At 36.9% G+C, this 23770-nt stretch overlaps 5 protein-coding genes across 9 annotated transcripts; 2 read left to right on the top strand and 3 right to left on the bottom strand.

Annotated features, from left to right (window-relative positions):
• Positions 1-435: 435 nt before the first annotated feature.
• Positions 436-9410, bottom strand: Npc1a (Niemann-Pick type C-1a). 3 transcript variants are annotated; one of them, XM_088041299.1, is made up of 9 exons: positions 9108-9410; positions 6257-6946; positions 6011-6203; positions 4791-4928; positions 3661-4330; positions 2242-3611; positions 1342-2190; positions 677-756; positions 468-560 (listed from the first exon to the last, which is right to left on the bottom strand). In XM_088041299.1, exons 1-9 carry the CDS (start codon positions 9183-9185, stop codon positions 555-557), a joined length of 4074 nt encoding a protein of 1357 aa, XP_087897425.1. In that variant the 5' UTR covers positions 9186-9410; the 3' UTR covers positions 468-554. The 3 variants fall into 3 exon arrangements, with proteins under 3 accessions (XP_087897424.1, XP_087897426.1, XP_087897425.1); XM_088041298.1 differs by lacking the exon at positions 677-756 and having other exon boundaries at positions 436-560; XM_088041300.1 differs by lacking the exons at positions 677-756; positions 4791-4928 and having other exon boundaries at positions 436-560.
• A 60-nt stretch (positions 9411-9470) lies between these two features.
• Faf2 (Fas-associated factor 2) lies at positions 9471-11464 on the bottom strand. The gene is made up of 4 exons (XM_088040862.1): positions 10860-11464; positions 10625-10808; positions 9991-10576; positions 9471-9945 (listed from the first exon to the last, which is right to left on the bottom strand). The coding sequence occupies exons 1-4, from the start codon at positions 11251-11253 to the stop codon at positions 9766-9768; spliced, it is 1344 nt and encodes a 447-aa protein (XP_087896988.1). The 5' UTR covers positions 11254-11464; the 3' UTR covers positions 9471-9765.
• Positions 11465-12017: 553 nt separating this feature from the next.
• Positions 12018-13686, top strand: LOC148171726 (Golgi to ER traffic protein 4 homolog). Its single transcript, XM_088041143.1, has 5 exons — positions 12018-12156; positions 12237-12315; positions 12364-12567; positions 12615-12922; positions 12970-13686. Exons 1-5 carry the CDS (start codon positions 12044-12046, stop codon positions 13220-13222), a joined length of 957 nt encoding a protein of 318 aa, XP_087897269.1. The 5' UTR covers positions 12018-12043; the 3' UTR covers positions 13223-13686.
• A 306-nt stretch (positions 13687-13992) lies between these two features.
• Shmt (serine hydroxymethyl transferase) lies at positions 13993-16417 on the bottom strand. Of its 3 annotated transcripts, none has more exons than XM_088041140.1 (5): positions 16282-16417; positions 15518-15893; positions 15342-15472; positions 14391-15078; positions 13993-14338 (listed from the first exon to the last, which is right to left on the bottom strand). In XM_088041140.1, the coding sequence occupies exons 1-5, from the start codon at positions 16327-16329 to the stop codon at positions 14100-14102; spliced, it is 1482 nt and encodes a 493-aa protein (XP_087897266.1). In that variant the 5' UTR covers positions 16330-16417; the 3' UTR covers positions 13993-14099. The 3 variants fall into 3 exon arrangements, with proteins under 3 accessions (XP_087897266.1, XP_087897267.1, XP_087897268.1); XM_088041141.1 differs by lacking the exon at positions 16282-16417 and adding an exon at positions 15974-16083; XM_088041142.1 differs by lacking the exon at positions 16282-16417 and adding an exon at positions 15974-16067 and having other exon boundaries at positions 15518-15908.
• Positions 16418-19184: 2767 nt separating this feature from the next.
• Positions 19185-23758, top strand: LOC148171724 (uncharacterized). Its single transcript, XM_088042114.1, has 6 exons — positions 19185-19400; positions 22836-22920; positions 22971-23058; positions 23111-23184; positions 23233-23386; positions 23436-23758. The coding sequence occupies exons 2-6, from the start codon at positions 22840-22842 to the stop codon at positions 23540-23542; spliced, it is 504 nt and encodes a 167-aa protein (XP_087898240.1). The 5' UTR covers positions 19185-19400; positions 22836-22839; the 3' UTR covers positions 23543-23758.
• Positions 23759-23770: the final 12 nt, after the last annotated feature.

Genomic DNA, 23770 nt, shown 5'->3' with positions numbered 1-23770 from the left:
TGTTAGTTGAACTGGATGCCAATATAAAAAGACCCTGTTTTTGTAACTAAAATGAGCATTTGTACAGAAATATACAGCTTACTTAAGCCATCACGAAAACATAAAAGCCACTGACGGCACATATAAAAATAAATAAAGTTTAAAGATGTTACATTAAGGTTCAATAAGTACAAACTACAAGTTTAGTAGTTTCAAAAGAAGTCAAAGAGTTGTATAAAAATTTCGGACAGAACAGTCTTTGAAGAATCTGATAAACAATACTTTGGTCAAGATTCATAATCACAACTAAAGAAATATACAAGCACTCCTGAAAGTGCGTAAATTGACTATCAATAGAATTCACACCACCTATTCGAAAGCTAACCATAATCTAACAAAAGTCTAAACTTTTTAATTAACTAACACTGATATATAAATATACTTTGACATGTGAAATCACGTGTCAACAGATGTTATAGCATCGTAATGGGCACTTGAAGTGGATGGCAGCAGAGGTGACACAACTGTTGGTCCCACTTCTGGTGGTGTGTGATGATATCTACGTTTGGTTTGCATCACGCCTGCAAAAAGTGCACATTGGTAACGAATAATAAGTGCAAGTGAAACCACAAAGCAACAGAAATGAATATAATTAAAAAAAAGAACTAAAAAGAAACTAATGACATGAAATTCTTACTCTGCCAAATTCCGTTTCCTGGAAATGGTCGCCGTTTAAATTCCGGTGTTTCGCCAATTTTTCTTTATTCATTGGAGTTCCTGCATTAAAACACATCACATCTTTACTGAATTCATATTAGGGAAGCTTTATATACACGCGACATTTCCAATTGAAGGGAGGAAAGATAATGGACATCAAAATAAGAATTTCTTGTCCGGCACTGAAATCGGCATCGTGGAGTTCAAATTTCGCGCCCTAGTGTCATTACTGTGGCGCAAAATTTGAAAATTGTGACGCCCATTTCTTTCAAACAAAGGGAACAAAAGAAGCGGAAAATAACAACTAACTCCTGCAACTTCCCCATACTATGGCGCAATGATTTTTTTGACTCTTGGCCTAAATAAATTGTAAACTTATCACAGCGGTTTAGAATAATAACATGACGCAACGCATTTGTTTTTCTGCCACCTGCTCCTGCGATAAGAGTTCATTGATGCAAGCGTGTTGAGTTATTTCACAATCACCCTGTATACAATTATAAACGAAACAAATTTTCAACGGAACTAATGCAAACAGGACACTTTTTTCAATTAATTTACGTTATAAATAGCCTTCGGCCCGTGCCAATTTACGACATAAAACTAAACATAAGGACGAGTAAACGAATAAAAAATCAAACTCACCAACATAGCTGAGAAGCACAGGTAGGAAGATCAGTCCATGTGCCGCTCCAAACAGCACAATTCCAAGATACATCCTGAAGTAGAATACTTGGAAGATCTGGGATTTCGCGAATCCCAGAACGATGATCCCTCCAAACTTCGTCAAGGTGATCCCTGAGAAAATGGAGCTTCCCATTCTTGTGAGCGAGTCGGCTGCTCTTTCTAGCCGCGTGGTTTTGACAGATACTGAGAAACTATGTACAAGATGTGAGCAAAACTCGACGGCTATTCCCACCGCCATGACTAAATTGACTAATGAGACAGCGTTCAAGGTGATGTGCCACCAGTACATCAAACCACCCAAATTTACAATGATCATAAGAATAGTGATGACCACCACGGCGGATGAGAAGAAATCCAATCCCATCAGGACGAAGGTTACGACGAAGATTGCGGCTAAACTTATTGCCATGCTTTGTAGCGTGTCAGGCCACATTGTTAGGTACTGTTCGTAGAATACGTAAAAGACTGAATAGGGGAATACTTCAACATGACTAGAAGGAATTCTGGTGTTTATTGTCGTTGTTATGTTGGCTGCTACTTTCCGAGCAGCTCGCATACTCTCGTAATAATCACTTGATGTTTTCAAGATGGTATGATAGGCCATGAAGTACGACGCACCAACTTTAGAGAGCGCGGTTTTGTTGTTTGTTAAGTAGTTCACCCCTTGACCGTACGCAGCGTGGCCTCCCTTCGCACAGGATTCATCGGGATTATCCTGAAGGAAGAACGACACAAAGTGCTCGAAATCCTGGGCCACTGGACGGTTGTTATCGGGGCGGAACGAAATACTACAACTTGGACAGGCACCTAAAAACCAATTAAGTAAAACAAATGAACTAAATTCCAGATATAACTCACCCTTAGTGTGTGGGCAGAACCCGCCAGTTGTTTTGTTATATTTGCAGCAAGTCTTCGCTGCTGACCAGTCAAAATAGTCGTCGATCCAACTAGCACTGGATCTTGCAATATACGTTCTTTCTGGGAGCTTCGAGGCTTCAAAAATTTGGGTAACTAATGAGTCAAGATTACAGTACTGTCCTCCACATATAACATTCTGAGCGTTCGTATCACTATAATTGAGTCCGCTTTTCACAACGAAGTACATAGGGGGGCCTATACTTAAATAATCTTTAAGAAATCTGAAATACTGTAGAACGTAACTGTCTTCGGGCATTGATAGTTCTTGATCCAAACCGATTTCTATGTGGGGCACAACCGATATTGAAGAGCACAACCATCCGAAAAATACTATCATGACAAACGCTCGCACGAATCTGTTCATTAGAATCGGAACGTAAACTGATTTAAAGAAGGAGTAGAGGAGTCCTTCTTGCGACTGTTCTGGTATAGGGTCCTTCTTCGACCCCTTAATGAAGCAACAGACGTCGAATCTGTTATTGGCTTGTCTGATGGTGTCCAACGAGAGTAAACTAACGAAGCATGTAATCTGAAGGATGAAATCAAAGAGAAGAGCCATTCCAGCGTACAAAGCGAACGCTTTAACCGCAGGCATATCTGAGAGACTCCCCAAGAAAAAACAACAACTTTCTGAGACACTGGTTAGGAGCATTGAAGGTCCAACTCTTCCTAAAGTCCTTCCGATGTGTTGAGCATGCGTTTCTGTAGGTTTCCGACCTTCTCTCTGATGAGTCTGCACGAGTATGAATATATTATCAACCCCCACAGCCAAGACAAGGAACGGTATGACTTCAATGATGATCAACGTCGCTGGTAGCTCAAGAAAACCGAAGAGTCCCACCGACGAAACCACAGAAGCTAACACTATCAACACTCCTCCCAATCCAAGAGTGATCTTACTATCAATCAACAGTCGACTGCAGGTGTTAACTTGACCCAAAGACACGGCGATGTAAGCGAACATGATGACGTAGGAAATCAAAATTGTTACAACATCGGACTGGCTCTCTCGGTCTAATTCATCTTCAATTGATCTTTCGGAGGTGAAAGCGATTTCCATGTACTCTGGTTTTTCCGTTGCGGTCCAGTTTTTCATTAAAGCGACGAAAGCCTTTTCCCATTCCATCGCCGGTGATAATTTCGTTTTGTTGTGGTAGTTATTAACTAAGAAGGTTAAGATGACTGCGGTGGCATTCTGATAATTGGGTTGTTTGGACAGGTTTTCTCCGGGCTGCAGAAATCCGCCCACGGCGATGGCCGGGTCCACGGGGCCGCCGAAGTTCGCGAGGCAATTAGGGTTGTACGGATTCCTATAAAAAAAATTGAATCTTCGAAATGAGGAGTTTTACAAGAACTTACTGAGCACACGCGATGAAGGTGTCCAGATAGTTCGTTTCATATCCAGCGGGATCCACATCCGTCTCATCGAACGTCTCTTCATCGTCCTGATAGTACCCCCAAAGACTCTGCACGACGCACTGTTCAACATCCAGTTGAGTCTCCCCCACGTTCCTCAGAGGAGCAAAACAAATCTTCTCCAAAGCATAATCAGTTCCAGCCCCTACCGCTTTAACTTTCTCTTGTAACTTCAACACTTCTTTCAAAAATGTGTCGTTGAAAGCAGGACCGAACACCACCACCCCATTGGAGGTATTATGGTAAATATACGGTAATCCCACTGCTTTTATAATAATCTGTTCGTTTCGGTAGAAAGGCTCGAAATGACTATCAAAGTACTCTTTTTCGACGCGACTTCTTGAACTGGGCGATGCCCACAACTCCACGGGGTCTGTTGTGACTTTCAGGTATTTAATGCCGTGTCCAAAACCGATTACTATGCAAGCACCCAGGAAGAGAATCAACCAGGGCTTCTCGGCACAGAATGTGCCCCAACGTTCGAAGAACCGCTGGAGGAAGGTGTCTGTGTTTGCGCCTAACTTCTCCAGGAATGAGGAGGTTGCGCTGTATTCTCCAGGCATTTTGTTAATTGAATGGGTATCGAGCTCATGGCCGACTTCCGAGGTTACACCTGCGAAAAAACATTGATTGGTATATGAAGATCTGCCAGTTTACACTCGTGAGAACTGTTAAAAGTCTGACTTTCTCACTGGTGTAATAAAATATTATTTCTTGTAATCTAACTAGGTCGTTTAATTGATTGCGCTAGTTGACTACAAAAAATGTCACGACAGTCATTTGCCACGCTTGAAAGGATTATCGAAGCTCCACTTAGCAAAAAAAAACTGTGAAAATTAGCATAAACTCAATAAAACTAAAGAATTCCCCGAATTCTGTTCGCACTCCACAACCAGAAGCGTTATGGTTTTAGTTCGTTATTCCAAATGACTCCAAAACTGTTATACTAATCCTGTAAATTTGTACCATCTACAGTGTCCAACAAGTTAGAAATCTCTTAAGGTTTATGATTTCTGACTGTTATGAACCCGGCAGATGGAAAGCATCGGTTATTAAAATTAGGGGGCACATACTGGATCTTTTAGAATCCTGAAGGGGGCTATCTTCCTCATCACTACCAAGCACCAGTCGGGATTGTCTGTCCACACCTGCCAGTCGTCTACCCACGGCCGCCCGCATTTCTTCGGACCCATGCCCGGTCACCAAACCCACTGCAAACCCATGCCACGTCACACGCTAACCGACTACTTCCCAGAAGCTTGTAACTCCCGACCATAATTTTTACATTGAAATTGCTTGATGGTTAGTTGTTAGACATGCAGGCAAGTTATTAACGAGCCCTCGCACCAAGGAATCTCCTGACCTTCCAACGACAATGCGTCTAGAGAAGTTCAAACTCCGAGCATACATTAAAATAATTGATCTGTTTTTCAAGTATTAATAACTGCAATGACATTTAAATGTCGTTGGGTGTTTAAAATAAAGGCATAAGTCAAAGACAGTGCTACCAACACATTTCCAAATGTCAAAGCCGTTTGAAAAGTATGGAAAACTTCCAATCTTAAAACAAATAGTTTCCGTTTGAAAAACTTTCCAGTGATTGCCACGTATCGGAGGATTTAAAATTATAATTTTATTACCGTGGATAACAATAACAGCCAAAGCAATTTCAATATTAGTTCTTAAACAAACGGTTCGTTTACGAACGAAAAAAACTGGTGAGGGTTAATAGCTTCGATTCAAATAGAATGTTACTCCAATGCAACACCCGGTGTGTACAAATATTTATTTTGGCAAAAATAGCAGTTCCGACTCGCGGTTTTTGCCAAGTCATAATGCACGAAAAACAAGTCAGATCATAAATATTTGAACACAATTCATTAAAATGAAAACGACTTAAATATACATTACAAACAAAAATGATTCAGAAGGTGAAGGTTACATGTAACTCATAAAACTTCAATTAGCCATCATTAATGATAAACAATTTCCTGCAATTGTTTGCACAATGATGGAACTTTGGTTTTATCTAAAATTTCGGCACTGTAACAATCACACCTGCTTAATGTAGCGTAACTCGTTAGTATCACAAAAAGTCACAAATCTACATTTTTACATCAAGGCCTAAAACATTTCAGCTCTACCTTGTTTGTTTTCACCCAAACCTACGTTTACACGGGGAACAAGTTTATTAATGCACACATGAAAACCTGCAAACAGATATAAGGCCATGTGAGAGCATGCAGCGAAAGTTTAGACAGAGACACCCAGGAGACACCCAACATATTCTTACCAAAATCTGCTCGTGATGGACAAACGAACACGACAAGAAGGAACAAGATACTTCCAACGATAAAAATAATGAGCATGAGGACGAAGTACCCATCAACTCCTGCTATTTTGAAGGGTTGCGGCGGCGGCGGTAATGGAGGAGGGACGGGGCAACTCTGCTCGCAGTCCACGCAACTGCACGCCATGGATTTTGACTGCAAAAAATCGTTGATTACCGGAGATCATTAATCAATTAATAAAAACTTACATCGAAGGCTTTACTGCAGGGTGTGATGACGGGACTAAACGGCGTGTAAACATGCCCGCTGATATTAACGGGAACCGAAGTATTCTTGTAATTGATTTGGAAGGGTACGTAAGGATTCCCTTCTTTAGTACCCATATAGTCGAACCATCGCTGCGCCGAACATTTGCTGGACCCCCAATTCCCGCACATCAAATCCAAAGCCTTTTGGCCGGTCGATGGGACACTAACTTCTTTACACGAGCCATACGTCCCCCCCAAATATTCGTTGGTTACATAGAAATTTAATTCAGTGACATAAGGTTCCCCCTTGGTATTATTCTCCGTCTTAATAACCTCCATAAAATCCGATTGTTTAGTCCCGCATGTGGAATCACACAAATGCTTTGCCAAGTTCATCATACACGAAGGGCATCTTTTTAAGAAATTTGCAGCGATTTCAATACTTTTAGCAAAGGTGTCGATTTGATTGGAATCACAGCAGGCATTAATGGGACGATTCGGGTCTGGAACCAAGTGTGGACACCAGTTTGAGAGTATTTCCAAAGAGGTTGTATTGTGTAGAGGTTTCGGGGGCCCGTTGTAAGCACAGTACTGTGTGAGCCCCCCGGATGATACGTTACAATTTCCATACCAGACGCAATGGGGTTGGTCGTCTTTTCTGCTGGTTGTGTTGTTTTCGTCACACGAAATCTGTAAAAAGAATCCTTGAGTAAGCAGTAAAAAATTATGACATACGATCGGAATTTGTCATGAAAACGTTAATTACTCGTCACAGGTTTTGGGCACTTTTAATGGAAGCGGTTTTATGTTTCGTTTACTTTGTGGTCAAAATAATGGGCTCTTTGTAACAACTATAAATCAGAATGGCTCATTTCACGCAAATTCTCCACATTTCTGTCTAGAGAGTTCGATATTAAAATAAATAAATTAAACTTATAATAATAGCTTGGGCGTTTCCGTTCTAAAATTATTTCAATCGAGTGAGGGTTAATTGACAAAGACATGAGAACCCGCCAAGTTTGTCGTTCCATCAATAATAGCATTGATTAACCTCTTCACCGCGATCGTGACCTCTCGATGTCTGGGAGTGATACAAACGAGAATAAATCGGAATCTCAAGCTCAGAGGGCGTCAACAAAATGACTGAAAATAATTTTTCGAAGAATGCTATCAGACTGATCTTGACCCACAAGCAAATCGTTTGTAGAACAGAACAATAATGAGATTTTTGCACGACGCGACATGTCCCGATATAAATTTAAAATCGCAAACAAATTCTAGGTCGCTCAATTCATAAACATGTGGAAAACAAGTCGCTGTAATTATAGAACACATGTTTATTTTCTTGGCCCACGCCAACGAGGAAGGTACGTCATTCTATCAGGTATCATCGAAAATATCAGTGAACTATCACATTTTCTGCGACTCCTTGGCGCGTTTTCATTAGAAAAAAAATAAATTTAGACCAACAAAAAACGCGAGTGAAAGAATTACTTTATGATTTGTTAATAGTCTTTTTAGTTATCCTTATACAGCCCATTTTGGTTATATAATGACTAATCATATAATGATGTTATTATCGTACTAAATTGTTTTATTTTCGTTGAGATCAATATACACATGAATTTGCCACGTATAAGAAAATAGTTGAAAGTAATAATTTTATACGTTTTATGGTCCTTTGTCGACTGAAGGAAGAAAGGAAAGAAAATTTCCAAATTGATGAATCGATTGAACAATAAAAATTGAAGAAGTTTCACTTGTAACCAGCTGAAGATTATTCTTATAATAAGCCTCCAGGCTAAGATAAAAAAGTGGAAAAAAGAACAAGATGTAAATGAACATCTAGAAGAAACAAATGGATTTCAAATAACAAAAAATTATATTTCTAAGTCAAAATGTAAATAAAGGATCGAGCGAAATGTGGGCGATAAAATAGAAGCACAAACCATGTAAACTAGACGATAACAGGTAAATAATACCTTTTACGTCAACAAGAACGGTGTACAACATATCGGAGTTTTGATAATTCCAAAAGACTTTATCAACATGTAGTAAACAACAAATAGTAAAACTGTTAGAATGCTGAAAAATATTTGCTGTTTCAAGTCAAGAGTTGAAGACGACTCTATTTCAGGAGTGCAGTAAGAAGTTTGAAGAATTAATTGTTATAGTCAACATGGCCTTCAATTTCCCCATAGAAACGGAAAACTTTAATAGCATAGATAATCCGCTCATTATTCGCTGACTTTTAAGTACTGTGATTATTAACCCGTGTAAGAGCTACAATAAACAAAAAAAAAATAGATAACTACTGAATTTTTAACATTAACAGTCCCTGATTTTTTTAGTATTTTAAATTTTGTTCAGGTAAATCCTTAACCTCAAACAGTCAGTACTACCAATATTCTTTGAGATTACAAGGCCTCCCAACCTTTTGATGAATCAACACTGAACAACATTCGAGAATTCGATAAGACGTCTTTATGAATCATCCATCCGATTGCGCCGAAGTTCAAATTACAATATAAACACTTTAATCCCAAATTGTTATCAGATAATCTTATTCTAGGTAAGATTACAGTCTGAAGTTATTGTATCTAAACAATAGAATAGAATTGCCCCCAAAATTCAGGGCACAAATCATGAGTTTCCTCCGTTTCAAGGAAAATATGTCAATTCATTTCTCAATGCAACTTACTATTCTTATCAAGGAAAAAATTACGTCACGACACGGCATCCGTAATAAAAATTCGAATTTGCAATTTCTAATGATCAATATTACGACATTTAAAGTTACAAGGAAAAAAACTCGAAGTGGAGGAACTTAGTGATGTAATTGAATACTTACCGCATTTATTAATAATAGCAGAAATAGAGACTTATATAAAGATCTACAAGACACTGAAACTTTCTTTAGTTTTTCCATGATATTGGCCGTTTTATTTCACTTCACACTAAAATTAATTTGTATTTGATTATCTCCTAAGATACATCACAGGGTGTTTTATTTAACTGTCTATTGCACGTTGTTTAAAGCACAGGGCGTCGAATTTGTGGAACTCTCCGACTTTCTCTTCCTTAGCCCCAACTTATCACTAAAACGACGCCATTGCAAATCATGAACACCTTTTTAAACGGTGACGTCAAATTTGACATTGACACATCAGCGCCCTCTATGCACCGCGCGTGATTTAAATAAAAAAAACTGGAATAAATAATTACAGATTTATTTCGTTTGGTAAATACAATATTTACACAATATATGGAAATGAGAGAAATGCACATTTTCCTTACTTATATCAAAAATCAAAATGAAATCACAATTTGCTATTTTAAATGCTCAACATGTAAAAACTATTGATCTCCACTTAATAAAAATAACTATTTCATATTTTATAACAACTTTAGCCCACTAATAGGGAAAAACTCTTAAACAATATTAAATAATACGAAACTTTTAGTGACGAACTGATTTTCCAACACGAATAAATTTATTAATATAAATACTAGGCGTCCAAATCGTTTACAAACAATACCTCCCTGTTCTTGAGTCCAGCTTCTTCCAGAGTCTGCACTTTTTCGTCTGGAATCTCCGGCCGACACTTCAGTACACGTTTGGGAAAGTTTGTGGTGATTTCAAAACAATTTGGTGAATTCGGATGGCAAAATACGAAGTAAAAGACAGCCTAAAAAGACAAATCATCCTCAGAAAGTACAAAAACCTGAATTACCTCAAGGGAATGTGTCTTCAGGAACCGGCGCTCGATGCGACTGCCGCAAGGCAATTTGAAAACTACATGCACGGCATCTGGATGGCGCGTATCAGGTTCGTCAGGCACTTTATCCACCGATTCTATTTTCTCCCTCGCAATACTCTGACGACGCTCTTCTTCCGCTCTTGCTTCCTCTTCTTCTTGCCGAAGTAAAGCCTCCCGTGCCAAACGTTCCTCTTCTTTACGACGTTCTTTTTCTTGATCAGCTCTGAGGCTCTGCAGGAAGGCCTCGTCCTGGTGAGCTCGCAAAGACCTGTTTAAACTCGCCTCGTATCTATCAGCTCTTGTTTGAACTAGACTTATTTCAAAATCACTAATTATGGTATTTAGCCGCTGGATGAGGACTGTAGAATCACAATAACCTTCCATACGACCGACGACGGTCATACTATTGTCGCGTAAGACTAAAACTCCCAAAAACGGAGTAGTACCAGCCTTGATCATGCTTTGGGCGCGTCGGCCTTCCTGGGCACCTTGACTGCAGGCCCAGAAAATGAAGCGGGAATTGATGTATTGGATGATTTCTGGATGGGATAACGTCTCTCTGGAAAGAAAAATTTTTCTGGAATGACAACAATGAGGACTTGTTTACCGGCAAAACAGATCTGCATCATGATGGTCCTCTTTGTGTAGATATACTAAGAGAAATCTCAGCTCTCTTTTGGCGTCGTTGAGAGCCTGGGAGAAGGTGCCCTGATAAAAGACTGGATGGTTATCTGAATATTTCTCTTGATAGAGTCTGATGAAATTAAGAACATCATCCAAGGGGTTAGTAACTGCAACAGATGAATTTAGTCACAGACAGTTACAACAGACAGGTTACTAACTTCTTTCCTGGTCCATTCTGATCATCCTCCTCCCAAGTTGAAACAGGGTCAAAATAGTGTTGTAGCACATGTTATAGAAGAAATTAAATAACGCTTTGGCAAAGCCAACAACTCCTCCTCCTCCTCCATCGCGAGGAAGAGAATAGTATATATGTTGCCCCAACAAATCGTTCACAACAGCCGGGGGCCTACTTTCAGTAGCATATATAGAAGGTCTCCCTTCCCGAATATTCAACTGCTCCTGAACAGCAACCTCCAAGTTCCATTGGTGCCTCTGCAACACGTCTCGACATATTGTCATATCCTCGATGCCTGTGAGGTCTTGCAATTGCAAAACTTTTTCAGTTTGTTCGCTCGTGAGCCCCAAACCAGCGTTGTCACCGAGATAGTTCATTATGTAAAACCACAGCCTAGCCGGGACAAACACTGATTGTGCACATGAAAAACGTCGAATTTTATGAGTTTGGAAATGGTTACACTATCGCCCTAATAAATAAATCGTAAATGCTGATAATCGTATACATTACACTATTTTACAAACGTCACTTTTGTCTTGAAAGTTTCCAGGGATAAATAGTGACTATTCATCCTCGAGCGCCACGGTGGCAGCCCTGGTGGCGCGAAAATCAAGAGTTTGAAATTGCAACTTCGGAATGAGCGGAATTTTCCGTGTTTACAACAGGCGACTGTAAAAAAGTAATTTCAATACTTTAATTGGAATCAAATAAAACGTTTACGAGGCACATTAGGGTATTTAAAGAACGTTTTAATTTTATAATAAAAAAGATTATATTCATCCACAAGTTACCTAAGATGATGATGTAAGCACTGATAGAAGAAACGTTTACGTTCTTTTACGTTCTAAAAGATAAAAAATAAATGAATATTTAACATAATTACAAAATTACACTTTTACGAAGACCAAATTTTTATACTGTGATGAAGAAAAATCACACTAAAAATTGGTGAGCGGTAAATTTTTGGTAAAGAACGAGCTAAAAACTGGTGGAACAGCGCTGAACAAACCTACCCTCCCAACCCTTTATTTAATTTTTAATCATAAAGGGTGTTTTTCAAGCCATCTTGTTTTTTTTACTTCATTGGTGGTGACACCAACCTAAGAAGTAAAAACTCCCCAACTGTTGTGACATTGCGATTATGACATTTTCCAATTCCAAATAAACATGGCGGCCTCCAGTGTCCGTGGAGTTTCAAGAGTTTTAGAGAAATTAGAAAATTCTGTTAAAAGTGGAAATTACTATGAGGCTCATCAGATGTACAGAACTTTATATTTTAGGTACGAATTGAAAGTATAGGACTATCGTCCTCTTGTTGTGGTAATTCTAGAACTTTCTCGACATAACCTCAATTTTTCAGGTACTTGGCCCAAAAGAAATATAAAGAAACTTTGGATATGCTCTACAATGGTTCGTTGCTGTTCTTAGAGCACGATCAGGTGATTCTCTCGCTCTGGTTGATCATAGCTGTTATTGTGACTTTTTAGCAAATCAGTGGTGCAGATCTAGCAATATTATTAGTCGATGTTCTAGTCAAATCTGAAGAAAAAGACTACGACGGATGGACGCCGAAACTGTGCACGATATTTTCAAGTATAAGTCCTTCAACTCCTGAAAGAGAGACGTTTTTGGCTCAAGCTTTACGTTGGTCTTCAAATCATCGAAGTTTTGGACATCCATTTCTTCATCAGGTTTGTTTAATGAACATTTGACGAGGCGTAGAGGAAAGTGTTTTTAGTGCGTAGCACAGGTTTACTGGGATGAGAAAAATTACTACCAAGCACGTCACCATTACATTTATTCCAAGGATGGATTAGGTTGTGCAAAATTATTAATCGAGTTTCAAAGTACTCAAGGTTTTCAATGTGAAGCCGACTTATTTATTGCACAAGCAGTTTTCCAGTATTTATGTCTCAGTAATAAAATAACTGCTTATCAAACGTTTACAAGTTATACAGAGCAGCACCCTCGGATAAAGAAAGCAGGACCTCCATATTTACTGCCTCTACTTAATTTTATATTCTTTTTATTGCAAGCCATTGAGAGGTAACGTTTGATGTACGATTGACTTGTTGAAAATTGTCGTTTTTTAGTCGTAAATTACCCACATTTGTTGTTTTATGTGAACAATATGAACCGTCCATAAAAAGGGATCCCTGCTACGTCGGTTACTTGGATAAAATAGGACAAATTTTCTTTGGTCTGAAGCCTCCACAGCAAAAACAGACTGGTCTATTTGGAAATTTCTTTGAATCGTTTTTGAGAGGATTGGATGATAGTGATGATGAAACGTCACAGGCGTCAACATCAAACCCCCCCGATATGATGCACTCTGAATTAGACTAGTGATAGTTTTTACATTGTTGGGGGTTTCCTTTGTCAGTGTTTTTATATGATGAAACACACAATTATTTGGTAAGTTTATTTAAATTGTAATGTAGATTATCGGACTGCATACTTACAATCAAATTGTAATTAACTTTATAAGTTTCTACATCATTTAAAGTCATTGTGAATGGGTCTTTATTGTAATTCAATTCATAATTGCGAAATTTAAATTAGGTTGGATATCTTGGAAAAGTACTTTTATGTGATCTTAGACTGACTTTCATAATTTTTCTTATTACACTTTCGAAGTAACAGTTTTTTTGAGATATCTTGCCGTCTTGTTATGCATTAGTATATTTTGGTTTTATTTTAATGCTTGTAAAATAAATTTTATTCGTTAACGTTGAATTATTCATTGACAGCTCTCGATTTTTACCTGTTTTTATTATTTGGATGAAAATAAATGCTATCACTTTCGATAATTTTTGTGTATTCAAATTCCGCGCCTCAATATAAAGGGCGTTCCTTACTTAACCTTAGATTTCAGGCAGTATGACGTTAAATCACATGCAAATCCTCAAGGCGGCAAATTTAAATATTAAATATTGACGGAGGTAAAGAATGTCTACAATAAACACAATGTTCTCTTTGTTTGTTGGCCACATTGGTGCTAATTACTGAAGAAAACAAAGTAGCTGAATACTTTGAGCATCGCTTCATTCAATTAGTGAATAAATAAGTGTTGAGTAAGTGGACCCAATAAGGTAAAAAAATATAAAATTGCCACGTAATGTTTTAATTGGTTTTATTCCAAAAATAGCGCTTATATAATTCATGTTGAACAATAATTTAGACATTTTGATTGTGTTAGATATAGTAATTGTATAAAATAATTTTAATATTCCGGATATCCTGGCAGTGGGAATGCGCTGGCAAAGTCACACACTTCTTGCCTCAGGCACTCAACTTTCTGTTTAATGTCAGAATCGGTTTCAATCGCTTTCTTATAATCGATCAATTTAGGTCCGGACTTGGCAGAAACTTCCTTGGATAGTTTCAGTGCTTTATCGATGAATTCGGCGACTTTATCCATGTCCTTTTCTACAAAACCTCTAGTTGTTAGGGCTGGAGTTCCTGGAAAATTAAAGTTTGGGTGAAGATGTAACTCGTTTTTATGATATCTTACCTAATCTAATTCCCGAGGGATTCAAAGCGCTTTTATCCCCCGGCACCGTGTTTTTGTTGCAAGCAATGGATACCTCTTCTAAAATAAACTCCGCTTTAGCCCCCGTAATCTCCACGTTTCTCAGATCCACCAGCAACATATGAACATCTGTGCCCCCCGTGGCAACTTTGTACCCTTTATCTTGCAACCCCTTCGACAACCTCTTCGCATTAAGAATAATCTGTTTCTGGTACTCCACAAATTCCGGCATTTTCGCTTGCTCCATAGTCGTCGCTATCGCCGCAATGGTGTTATTATGAGGCCCCCCTTGTAACCCCGGGAATACTGCTTGATTGATTTTACTCTCTAAATCGTACATGATTTTGTCGCCTTTAGCATTAGTCGAACGTAGTCCTTTTCTGAAGAAAATAACACCCGCTCTGGGGCCTCGAAGACTCTTATGAGTGGTGGTTGTGACAACATCGCTGTATTCGAAAGGACTGGGGGTAACACCTGCGGCTACCAAACCAGAAATGTGGGCCATATCGGACATGAGATAAGCACCGACATCGTCGCAGATCTCGCGGAAACGTTTGTAGTCGAGGGCTCGGGAGTAACAGCTCACTCCAGCGATGATCACTTTGGGTTTGAAGAGGCGAGCGGTTCTGGCTAAGTGGTCGTAGTCGATCAGCCCGGAAACGGGGTCCACCTTAAGGGAGAGAGTTTTAGTTATAGGGGGACAAAAAGTTACGGTTTTTCCATTCATGTGTCATTGGCACTCGGAAAATTTCCTAATCAAAATCAAAATAATGTTATCTGTAATTAATTTAAAGTTGCAACTTCCGCTTTTATCACTTCATGTCAACAGCAAATGGAGATATTAAGAGCCGGATGCACTTGAAATGGTTTCGAAATACGAACTTCTTAAAGATTTCGCAAATTTCCGCGAATTTGTCGACTTTTTTGACTTACTTTATATGGCATTGATTCAAAGAAGATGGACGTGGCTGAAATCCTCTTCGTGGCGGTGAAGAATCCATGGGTCAAGTGCCCACCGTCGGGCAAATCCAACCCCATAATTCTCCCATGTGGTTCCACGATTCCTAAGCAATCATTAGCGAAAAAAAAAATAAAAACCGCAAACGAACCTGTGTAGACCGCGAAATTGGCAGGGGAGCCCGAATAAGGCTGCACATTGACCCCCCATTCTTCAGGTTTGAGTTTGTAGACCTCAAGAGCGCGTTTCTGTGCCAGACGTTCCACCTCGTCAATAAATTGATTTCCTCCATAGTAGCGTTGCCCTGGCAGCCCCTCTGAGTACTTATTGTGGAGACAAGTGCTCAGACACTGTAGAACTGGTAAAGAAGTGAAGTTCTCCGATGCTATGAGCTCGAGGCCTGTAACTTGTCGGCATTTTTCCTTTTTAATTATGGCAAAAAGCTCCGGATCTGACTCCCAGACGTTGGAATTTATAATCTTCTGACTCATCGTTCTCAAGGTGGTCCTAGCAAGCCTTTGGAAGCCCTGAAATTTAAAAGACTGCGTTATTAACTTCATTTTTGACGTTCTTTTGACACGAATAATTAAGGTTATAAAGTTCTAACCTCAAACAACTTTAATAAAAGTGAAATAATTTGAAATCTTGGAAAGTTTGGCTGGAGCGACTTGTACAGCACAAATCGACTTCTTGGACTACGTATTCACAAACAGTGCAGAGATTCTTAACTAACAATTTACTGAAAAAGAGTTCCGATAACCTCTGTTGTTATCACACTAAATTTACGCTAGGGGTCAGAAAGACCACATGGTGACCAAATTACTGACGTAATTAATTGCCCAACGCACCAATTTTGTTTGTGTGGTCCAACAACACCGAAAAATACCGAATTTCTCGAAAAATAGGGTTACCTACCGGCGTGATCAACAGGTGGTTGGCGGTACCGAAAGCGCGGGAGAACATGTTCAATTTGAATTAACACCACAAATGTCGGAGGAAAAAATAAAGTCGCGTTTAGAATCGTTCTGATGGTGACCTCTGCGATAATTATAGCATGAACCCTCTGATTTATTGGAATGCTTCGAGTTTTATCGTAATTACACAATACTAATCAAACAGATTGGAATCATTGCTGACGAAACTTTGATTTTCTTGTAGCGATAATGAGGAACGTGACTCCAAGGAAAACAAAGTGAGTAAGAGGCGAGAAATGTGAAAACTTTCAGAAGGAAAAGTTCTACCTTTTATGGTAAAAACCGCTTGGGCGGTATGAACGTGTGATTGTAAAAATTCTGGTCACAGAATCGATAATGGAATCGTTCTAATAAGTACAGTTTCTCATTTACCTAGATATTAGGGGCACGTGGAATTAATTTAGCAGAGCACGTTCTAACGGTGGTACGATTTTGGGGGTCCTGAATAATTTAGTAGGATAATTGTTTTTGAATGTCTTATCACACTTTGCACTCTGACTCTGTCGCAACTGATTTTATCACAGTCGAGTAAATATGCTCACTAGAATCTTTCTTAAACTGGATTTTGCGGTGCCCCTGTTTTCATACGCAATTCTTCCGAGAAGTTTTAATGTTTGTCAATGATTACATGGATTTGGGACAATGATAAAGCCTTCCGTTCTAATTATAAACTCTATTAGGTCCCTACGTGTTTCAACTTTCTAAAAATTTGCGTCTCCAAAAAATTGTCCATTCAATTTCAAACGTTCAAATTAACTCAAAATTAAAGCAGTTAACGTTAACACTAAGGCAGACATGCAATGTTTCATAAATCAAGTCCAAGGCTATAGATTATACAATTTTATTACTCTACTTCCTGCATTTTAATAGGAAATGAATGCTTACCCAGTGCTCGCAACATAAACAATAATGGAATATTGAGAATTAGATTAAAAGTGGATAAACTGAATCTTTCGAAGTGAACTGCACTCTGAATGTGAAAGTAATTTATGTCAGTGTAGAGCGGCACCTTAATATTTTGATTCAAATTTGCTCTAATACAATTACAAAGTAATCGGTTAAAAGAAATTTTTTGAAAGTATCAAAATTCTCAGATTTTTTTTTGATAAAACTTGTAATTTTGGTAGTTCTGATGCTACAGCATTGAGATTTGAGGAGTCTACTTCCTTTGACCGGTTTAAGGTTTGTATGAAATTACAAAACTATCAAGCAAGAGACACAAATTATATAAATTTTTGTTTTCAGGACAAACCAAAATTTCCCGCATTTATTTAAATAAATTTGTAAGTTGGACAGTTTTACAACTATAAAAATGAAATTATCTGCAACACAGAATGCTTCTCAGTGTGGACACAAACAACAATAAAGAAATTAACAAGTAAAGTTTATTTTTTCCGACTTACACAAACAAAAATCGCAGAAATATTTTAATTTTTTGGTCGCTGTACATATAAATATCATATCTATTGAATAAATAGTTGCTTAATATGATGATATTTTATTTAAATAATACACGGGACAGAATGAGACAGAAAGAAGTGTATTTAAACATTTTCATATTACATCCATTTATGTTGCACTTTTATTATAGCTATTTTTGTTACAAATACAGTTTTTGCAGATTAATGCATTATAGTAACCATCAGATTGTTTAAAATAAACACAAAAAAATAGACTTTTTTTAAAAAATAAAATTACCGAAAACGCGAAAAAATATATGTTAGATTTATTTATTTATACAAACCTAATGATTTATTCAGATTGACGTACCCATTAGATTAAATAAAGTTATTAATAAAATAACTTTATTTAATCTAATGTGTACAGTTGCATTAAACCACTATATGCATTATTAATATTATTAGTTGTTTGAGTCCGAAAAAGACTTCTTTATTTTAGAAATTTAAATGAGAATTTTTGGGAGCGATTACTATATTAGCTTTTGTTACACGTATCTAAAATATAGTTTTTGCGGACTAGTCGTTGGTGATGACTCCGCAAAAACTTTTTAGCTACATGTTATAAACCACATTTTTTACAGTTACATGGTAAAAACCATAGAATCCATCAAATTGTTTAAATAAACACAAAAAATGACGTTTTTTTGTATAAAAATACCACCAACGCAAAAAAAATGTGTTGGATTTACTTATAAACCTAATAATTTATTCATATTTGTCTACCTATTAGATTAATGGCAACTTTTTAGGATTGAGTCTGAAAAAGACTCATTTTAGAGACTGAAATGAGTGCGTAAAATACTTATTTTTGGGAGTGTATACTAAAATAGAAGATGTTTAATCCTTGTATTGAAGCACTATGTTTTATAAGTTGTCATGGCAAGTTTTTTGGGATTGAGTCCGAAAAAGACTCATTTTAGACACTTAAATGAGTCCGTAAATTAGCTATTTTTGGGTGCAGTACATATACTGAAAAAATACGTAAAATATTTCATTCTCGTACGATTACTATTAAAAATCAATGAAAAACGTTATGAAATGTTGATACAGTGTACTTTATCTTCGTCTGAACTTCCTATTACATAACATCCTTCAACGTATTTGTCAATTTATAAGGAGCTGTGCTAAAAACAGGTATCATATAAGGAAGAAAACTGCCGCAAAGTCCATTTCAATAAAAGCTAAAACCAAACTCGCATTCTTCGCCGTATGGCAATAATTTTAAACTTTAACAAATTTGTTTTTCTGAAAACTATCATCTTACACCAGATCTCGACCTAGACCTCTTTCACCTTCGCCCCAGTAAACAAATGCGACAGAAAAAAGCCTCCACGTCACAAATCAAATATTTTTCCCTTCCACATCTCCGCCATGGTCAGTTGTCAGATGCGATGGTCATCCCGCGATGGTCATGGTATAACCCGATTTCTCGCGACTCCAAGCGACCGAGTGCGACGCCGCGCGCGGGATCTCTTTCATTTCAGTGAAACCCGCTCGAATAGTTAAAACGGGCGCGAATTCTTATCGTTTAAACGTGAAATTATCATTTTTGAGACAAATTTGTGTTTGTGAGTTAGTGTTGGGACAATTACGCACTTAGGTAATTATAGTAATTATTTTATTTTTAGCGTGGTGATCTAAAGCTTTCACCTACGCAGCACAAGTTGAACGTGTGTGTGGTTTAATTGGCAACGACCCGCTCTGTAAACACTTTTGCAATAATTTACTAATCAGCTTAATTTTTCCATGGGAAACACGACGAATTTGTTATTATAACAATGTCATAAATATGGACGCGTTTTATCTGTTTACTGTTTGAGCAATCCTGCCGAAGCATTTCATCTCGCGCAGAAAATCTTCTTGTTTGCGGCCTTGGCGTCAAACATGCATGAGAAAATATGGTTTATCGGAGAATTAAGTGCGTCCATTAGTGTCTTAATTGAAGGCGGATGCTGAATGTTAATTGCCTCGCGCATTGCTCTCCCCCTTTGATATTCTCCCTGACATTTAACACACTATCCTATTTCCGAAAATAGTCCGGATATTGGGTCAACACTATTAAAGGTGCGCCGTTCTTCCATCAGCCAGGTTAATTTCCTTCCGATTGAGTCGTAAAATCTTAGGTAATCTGGGTCAAGTTCGATCCATGCATCGATTATGGATCAAAGGCCATCGACAAATTGTTGATTCATCTTGGATTAACGCCAGACCTGGATTCGAGCCAACGACTATTTTTATTAGATGGGCCATTTTTCTCAGATATGAACCTTGTTACCTTTTTATTATAGACTGACGTCACTTCTTAACAAGGTAATCTGCTTCCTCCGCGCGGCTTTTTCTGCGAATAGTTCTTCCAGCGCGAGTATTGACCTTGATTGGGAAAACTTCAGTTTCACTTATTAGTGCAGTTTTAATACGGTGCTAAAAATACGTGAAATTGATGGTACACAAGTCTAAATAAACAATTTCGCATTAATTATGCGTAGTAGTCTGTAGTCTCCCAAATATGTCGCAAGGAGCTGTTCTGCTTTTTAATTCAAGTGGAAGCAAACTGGGTTAAGACGTTATATTTAATTTTGGCTGAGCTGTTTTTGTGTTTCGGCAATGAACTTTATTAAAATGTCCTGCAGAAACTAAAGTGGAGCGATGAGAAGTTGCAGCACACTTTTTTGGCGCTCAAATTAATGAATGGAAGAAGTGATTTTTACTTAAAAAAAATCGCCTCTGTAACTTTTCTTATTAGAAAAATTTTGTGAATTTTGGCTTTTCTTACGAATCTGCAATGAAACTTTTAATTTTCCAGAGCATTCTGGAGTATCTAAAAAATGCAATAAAGCAGAAAGATTGTCTGGAAAATCTGATGAAAAGATGTAGCAATCCTGTCTTCATTATTATTTAGTTTTATAGACAGAGAAAAGTGAATCTCGTTGGAATTTCCGCGAGAAAATTGTTTATGAAGTGCATATGTTCTACACTATCTGAAGAATGCGCAGACATTTTAAATTTAGATCTGCAACATTCTTGCATTAGAAGACGTGCGTAATCTTCAAAAAAACTAATGTATTTTACATGTTCTTTCTGTAAAGATGGACAAATTAGGTAAAATACAATGATTCATCAAGTCATAAGCAGTGAAAGTGTTATTTTCTTTCAAGGTGAAGAAGTCAGGATGTTTACATATAATTATTACCGTCAGCGGAGTTTTTTTTGACTTAAAAGCCAGTGCCATATAAGTTCGAGTTTTTAAATTTCAAATAATATAAAATTTCTAGGGTATGAAAATATTTTCAACTTTTTTTGATTAAAATTTGTATCTTTGTAAGTTTTAAAGTTGTAACAATGAAATTTAGGGAGGCTACTATTTCTGAAGTGCTCATTAACTGTGTCAAAGTACAAAATTTTAGAACAAGAAATAGAGCTTTTGGAAAATTTAATTTTAGCAGCAACGAAATAGTTTCATTTTTTTTATTAAAATTCATATCTTTGTAAGTCTTCAAGTTATAACAATAAACTTTGGGAAAATTAGTATTTCTGAAGTGTTCATTATCTGTGCCAAAGTAGAAACCATTAGAACAAGAAATAGAGATTTTAGAAAATTTCATTTTAGGACGAACTAAATATTTCCAACTTTTTTTTATTAAAATTCCTACCTCTGTTAGTTTTTAAGTTAAAACAATAAAATTTGGGGAGGTTATTATTACGTCAGTGCTCATTAACTGTGCCAAAGTACAAACTTTTAAAACAAGAAATAGTGATTTTAGTAAATTTTATTTTAGAAGGAAATAAATATTTTCTACTTTTTTTTATTAAAATTCGTATCTCTGTTAGTTTTTAAGTTATAACATTGAAACTTTGGAAGGTTATTATTTCTGAAGTGTTTTTAACTGTGCTAAAGTACAAAATTTTAAAACAAGAAAAAGACATTTTAGAAAATTTAATTTTAGGACGAACCAAATATTCTTTACTTTTTTTTAGTAAAACTTTTATCTTTGTATCCTTGTAGGTTAAAACAATGAAATTTAGGGAGTTTCTAAAGTGTTCATTATCTGTGCCCAAGTACAAACTATTAGAACAAGAAATAGAGATTTCGAAAATTTTAATTTTAGAACGAACCAAATATTTTCAACTTTTTTTAATAAAAATTTGTATCTTTGTTAGTTAGTTGTTATAACAATTGTGCAATACTAAAATCAACTCAGATTTTGATGGAGAATTTCCCGTTAAAAGAAAGTGCGATCATTCTGTGACACTTGTATTATGTATTTGATTGAATCTATGCGGTCTTAACCCGGACAAAGTGATTTTTTTATAGCTATGTACTTCCAGCAATGTCCTCTTTAAACTTTTTGCTTTAAAATCCGTATTTTTGCCACTTTCGTTTTTTTTGTACTTATGTAAAAGGCATTTTCCAAGTGTTCCAAGTCACCGGTCAAAATCAATTAATTTGGATATTTTTAAACAAAATGTTGGCGGTATCTGCACATTTCTTTTACAAAACAAATTGTTCTTTAACAGATTAAAATATCTTTTTCTAAATAACAATATACAGAAAAAACTATACCGAGTTGAACGCGCACATTTCAAAAATCTTGAAAAATCACTTCGATAAAACGAGCACGTTATTTTATTGTATAATTTGTGTTACAAAAAATTTATATTGATAGTCTAAAGATAGTGGAGCATTATACAATTTTGTTATATTTTTTTACTGAATTATATCTGTTGCATAAATGGAAATAGATTTTATAAGTCACTTCCACTGATGGCATCGAACGAGGTACACACGTCCAAGTCTACGTTATTATATCTGAACAACATGCTCGTATAATTGTGATAGCAATCAAGCGAAACTTTAATTAAAATTTATCTCCTTACAAGCAAGAACAAATATGTCGTGTGTACCAAATAAAAATCATCGTGTGAAAGGGTCAACATCGTTATCTAAACCATGCCTGTGAAAATATAATTAAAATTATATAAATTTACTCATAGGGTCGGCGTACGACTAATTAATTGATTTTTTACCCCATTGCAGAACCATGTCTACGAAACCATTGAAGACTTTCCTGGGCTGCGCCAGCGTCCGAACAGGAGCTCTGGTTGCAGGCTTCGGCGGAATTGTAAGTTGTAACCCTTTCTAAAGAACAACAAAATCATTAATTTCCTCCAGATATTGGCGATTATTGGAATCATCGTAATTTTCACCACGCGAGTGGAATTCCGTACTATAGTCTTAGACTGGCTCGACAAAGACATTGGTAAGAACATCACCGTACCACCTTTCAACCTCTTTCAATGTTTTTATTCCAGTTAGGATAATCATCACCATTAACTTCTGCATGGCAATTTTAATTTCCGTCTTACTGATCGTGGGGACATGTTTGGTACGATTATAATAATTTGTATTTTTTTTTTGTACGATTTTTTTGCAGAGGAAAGCTTTATTGATGCTTCCGTGGGTTGTTTTGGCTATTATGTTAGCAATAGGACTACTGGTTTCGGTTTTGTACACCGGAATTCAATTTTGTATAAACGGACAAGCGTTGGAAGGGACTTTATGGATCGTACTTGGAATCATTGCAGTTCGTAAGTAGTTTCGTCTAGTAGGTGGAGACAATCTAACTTGGAGTTTCAGTTATCTACATTTATATGTGGATGGTGGTTTACAGCTACTTTAATTATATTTGGGAAGAGACGAAACGAGGGGCTTACGTTAAAGATCCTTTCCGAAGACACTACTAAGTTGCTTTTATGAGTTTTGTACACCAAAGAATGACATCCATGAAATTCACTAGTCTTAGAACTCTGGTATCTGGACCTCGAATTTATACTTTGTATATAATTTTGATCTGATATTATTCCTCGATATTAATTTTTTAAACACGTAATTTTAGATATTTATTTATTACTATTGTTAAACAATGTGCTAATCCTGTTTAATAAATGTTTATTTTACTACTTTTTGGGATA

Source organism: Gnatocerus cornutus, chromosome 7, assembly GCF_029298725.1.
Source record: "Gnatocerus cornutus isolate USDA-ARS CGAHR chromosome 7, icGnaCorn1.1, whole genome shotgun sequence".
In the NCBI taxonomy this organism is placed as follows: domain Eukaryota; kingdom Metazoa; phylum Arthropoda; class Insecta; order Coleoptera; family Tenebrionidae; genus Gnatocerus; species Gnatocerus cornutus.
Note: the sequence above shows the minus strand (reverse complement) of the source record. Positions and strands in the feature narration are given on the sequence as shown.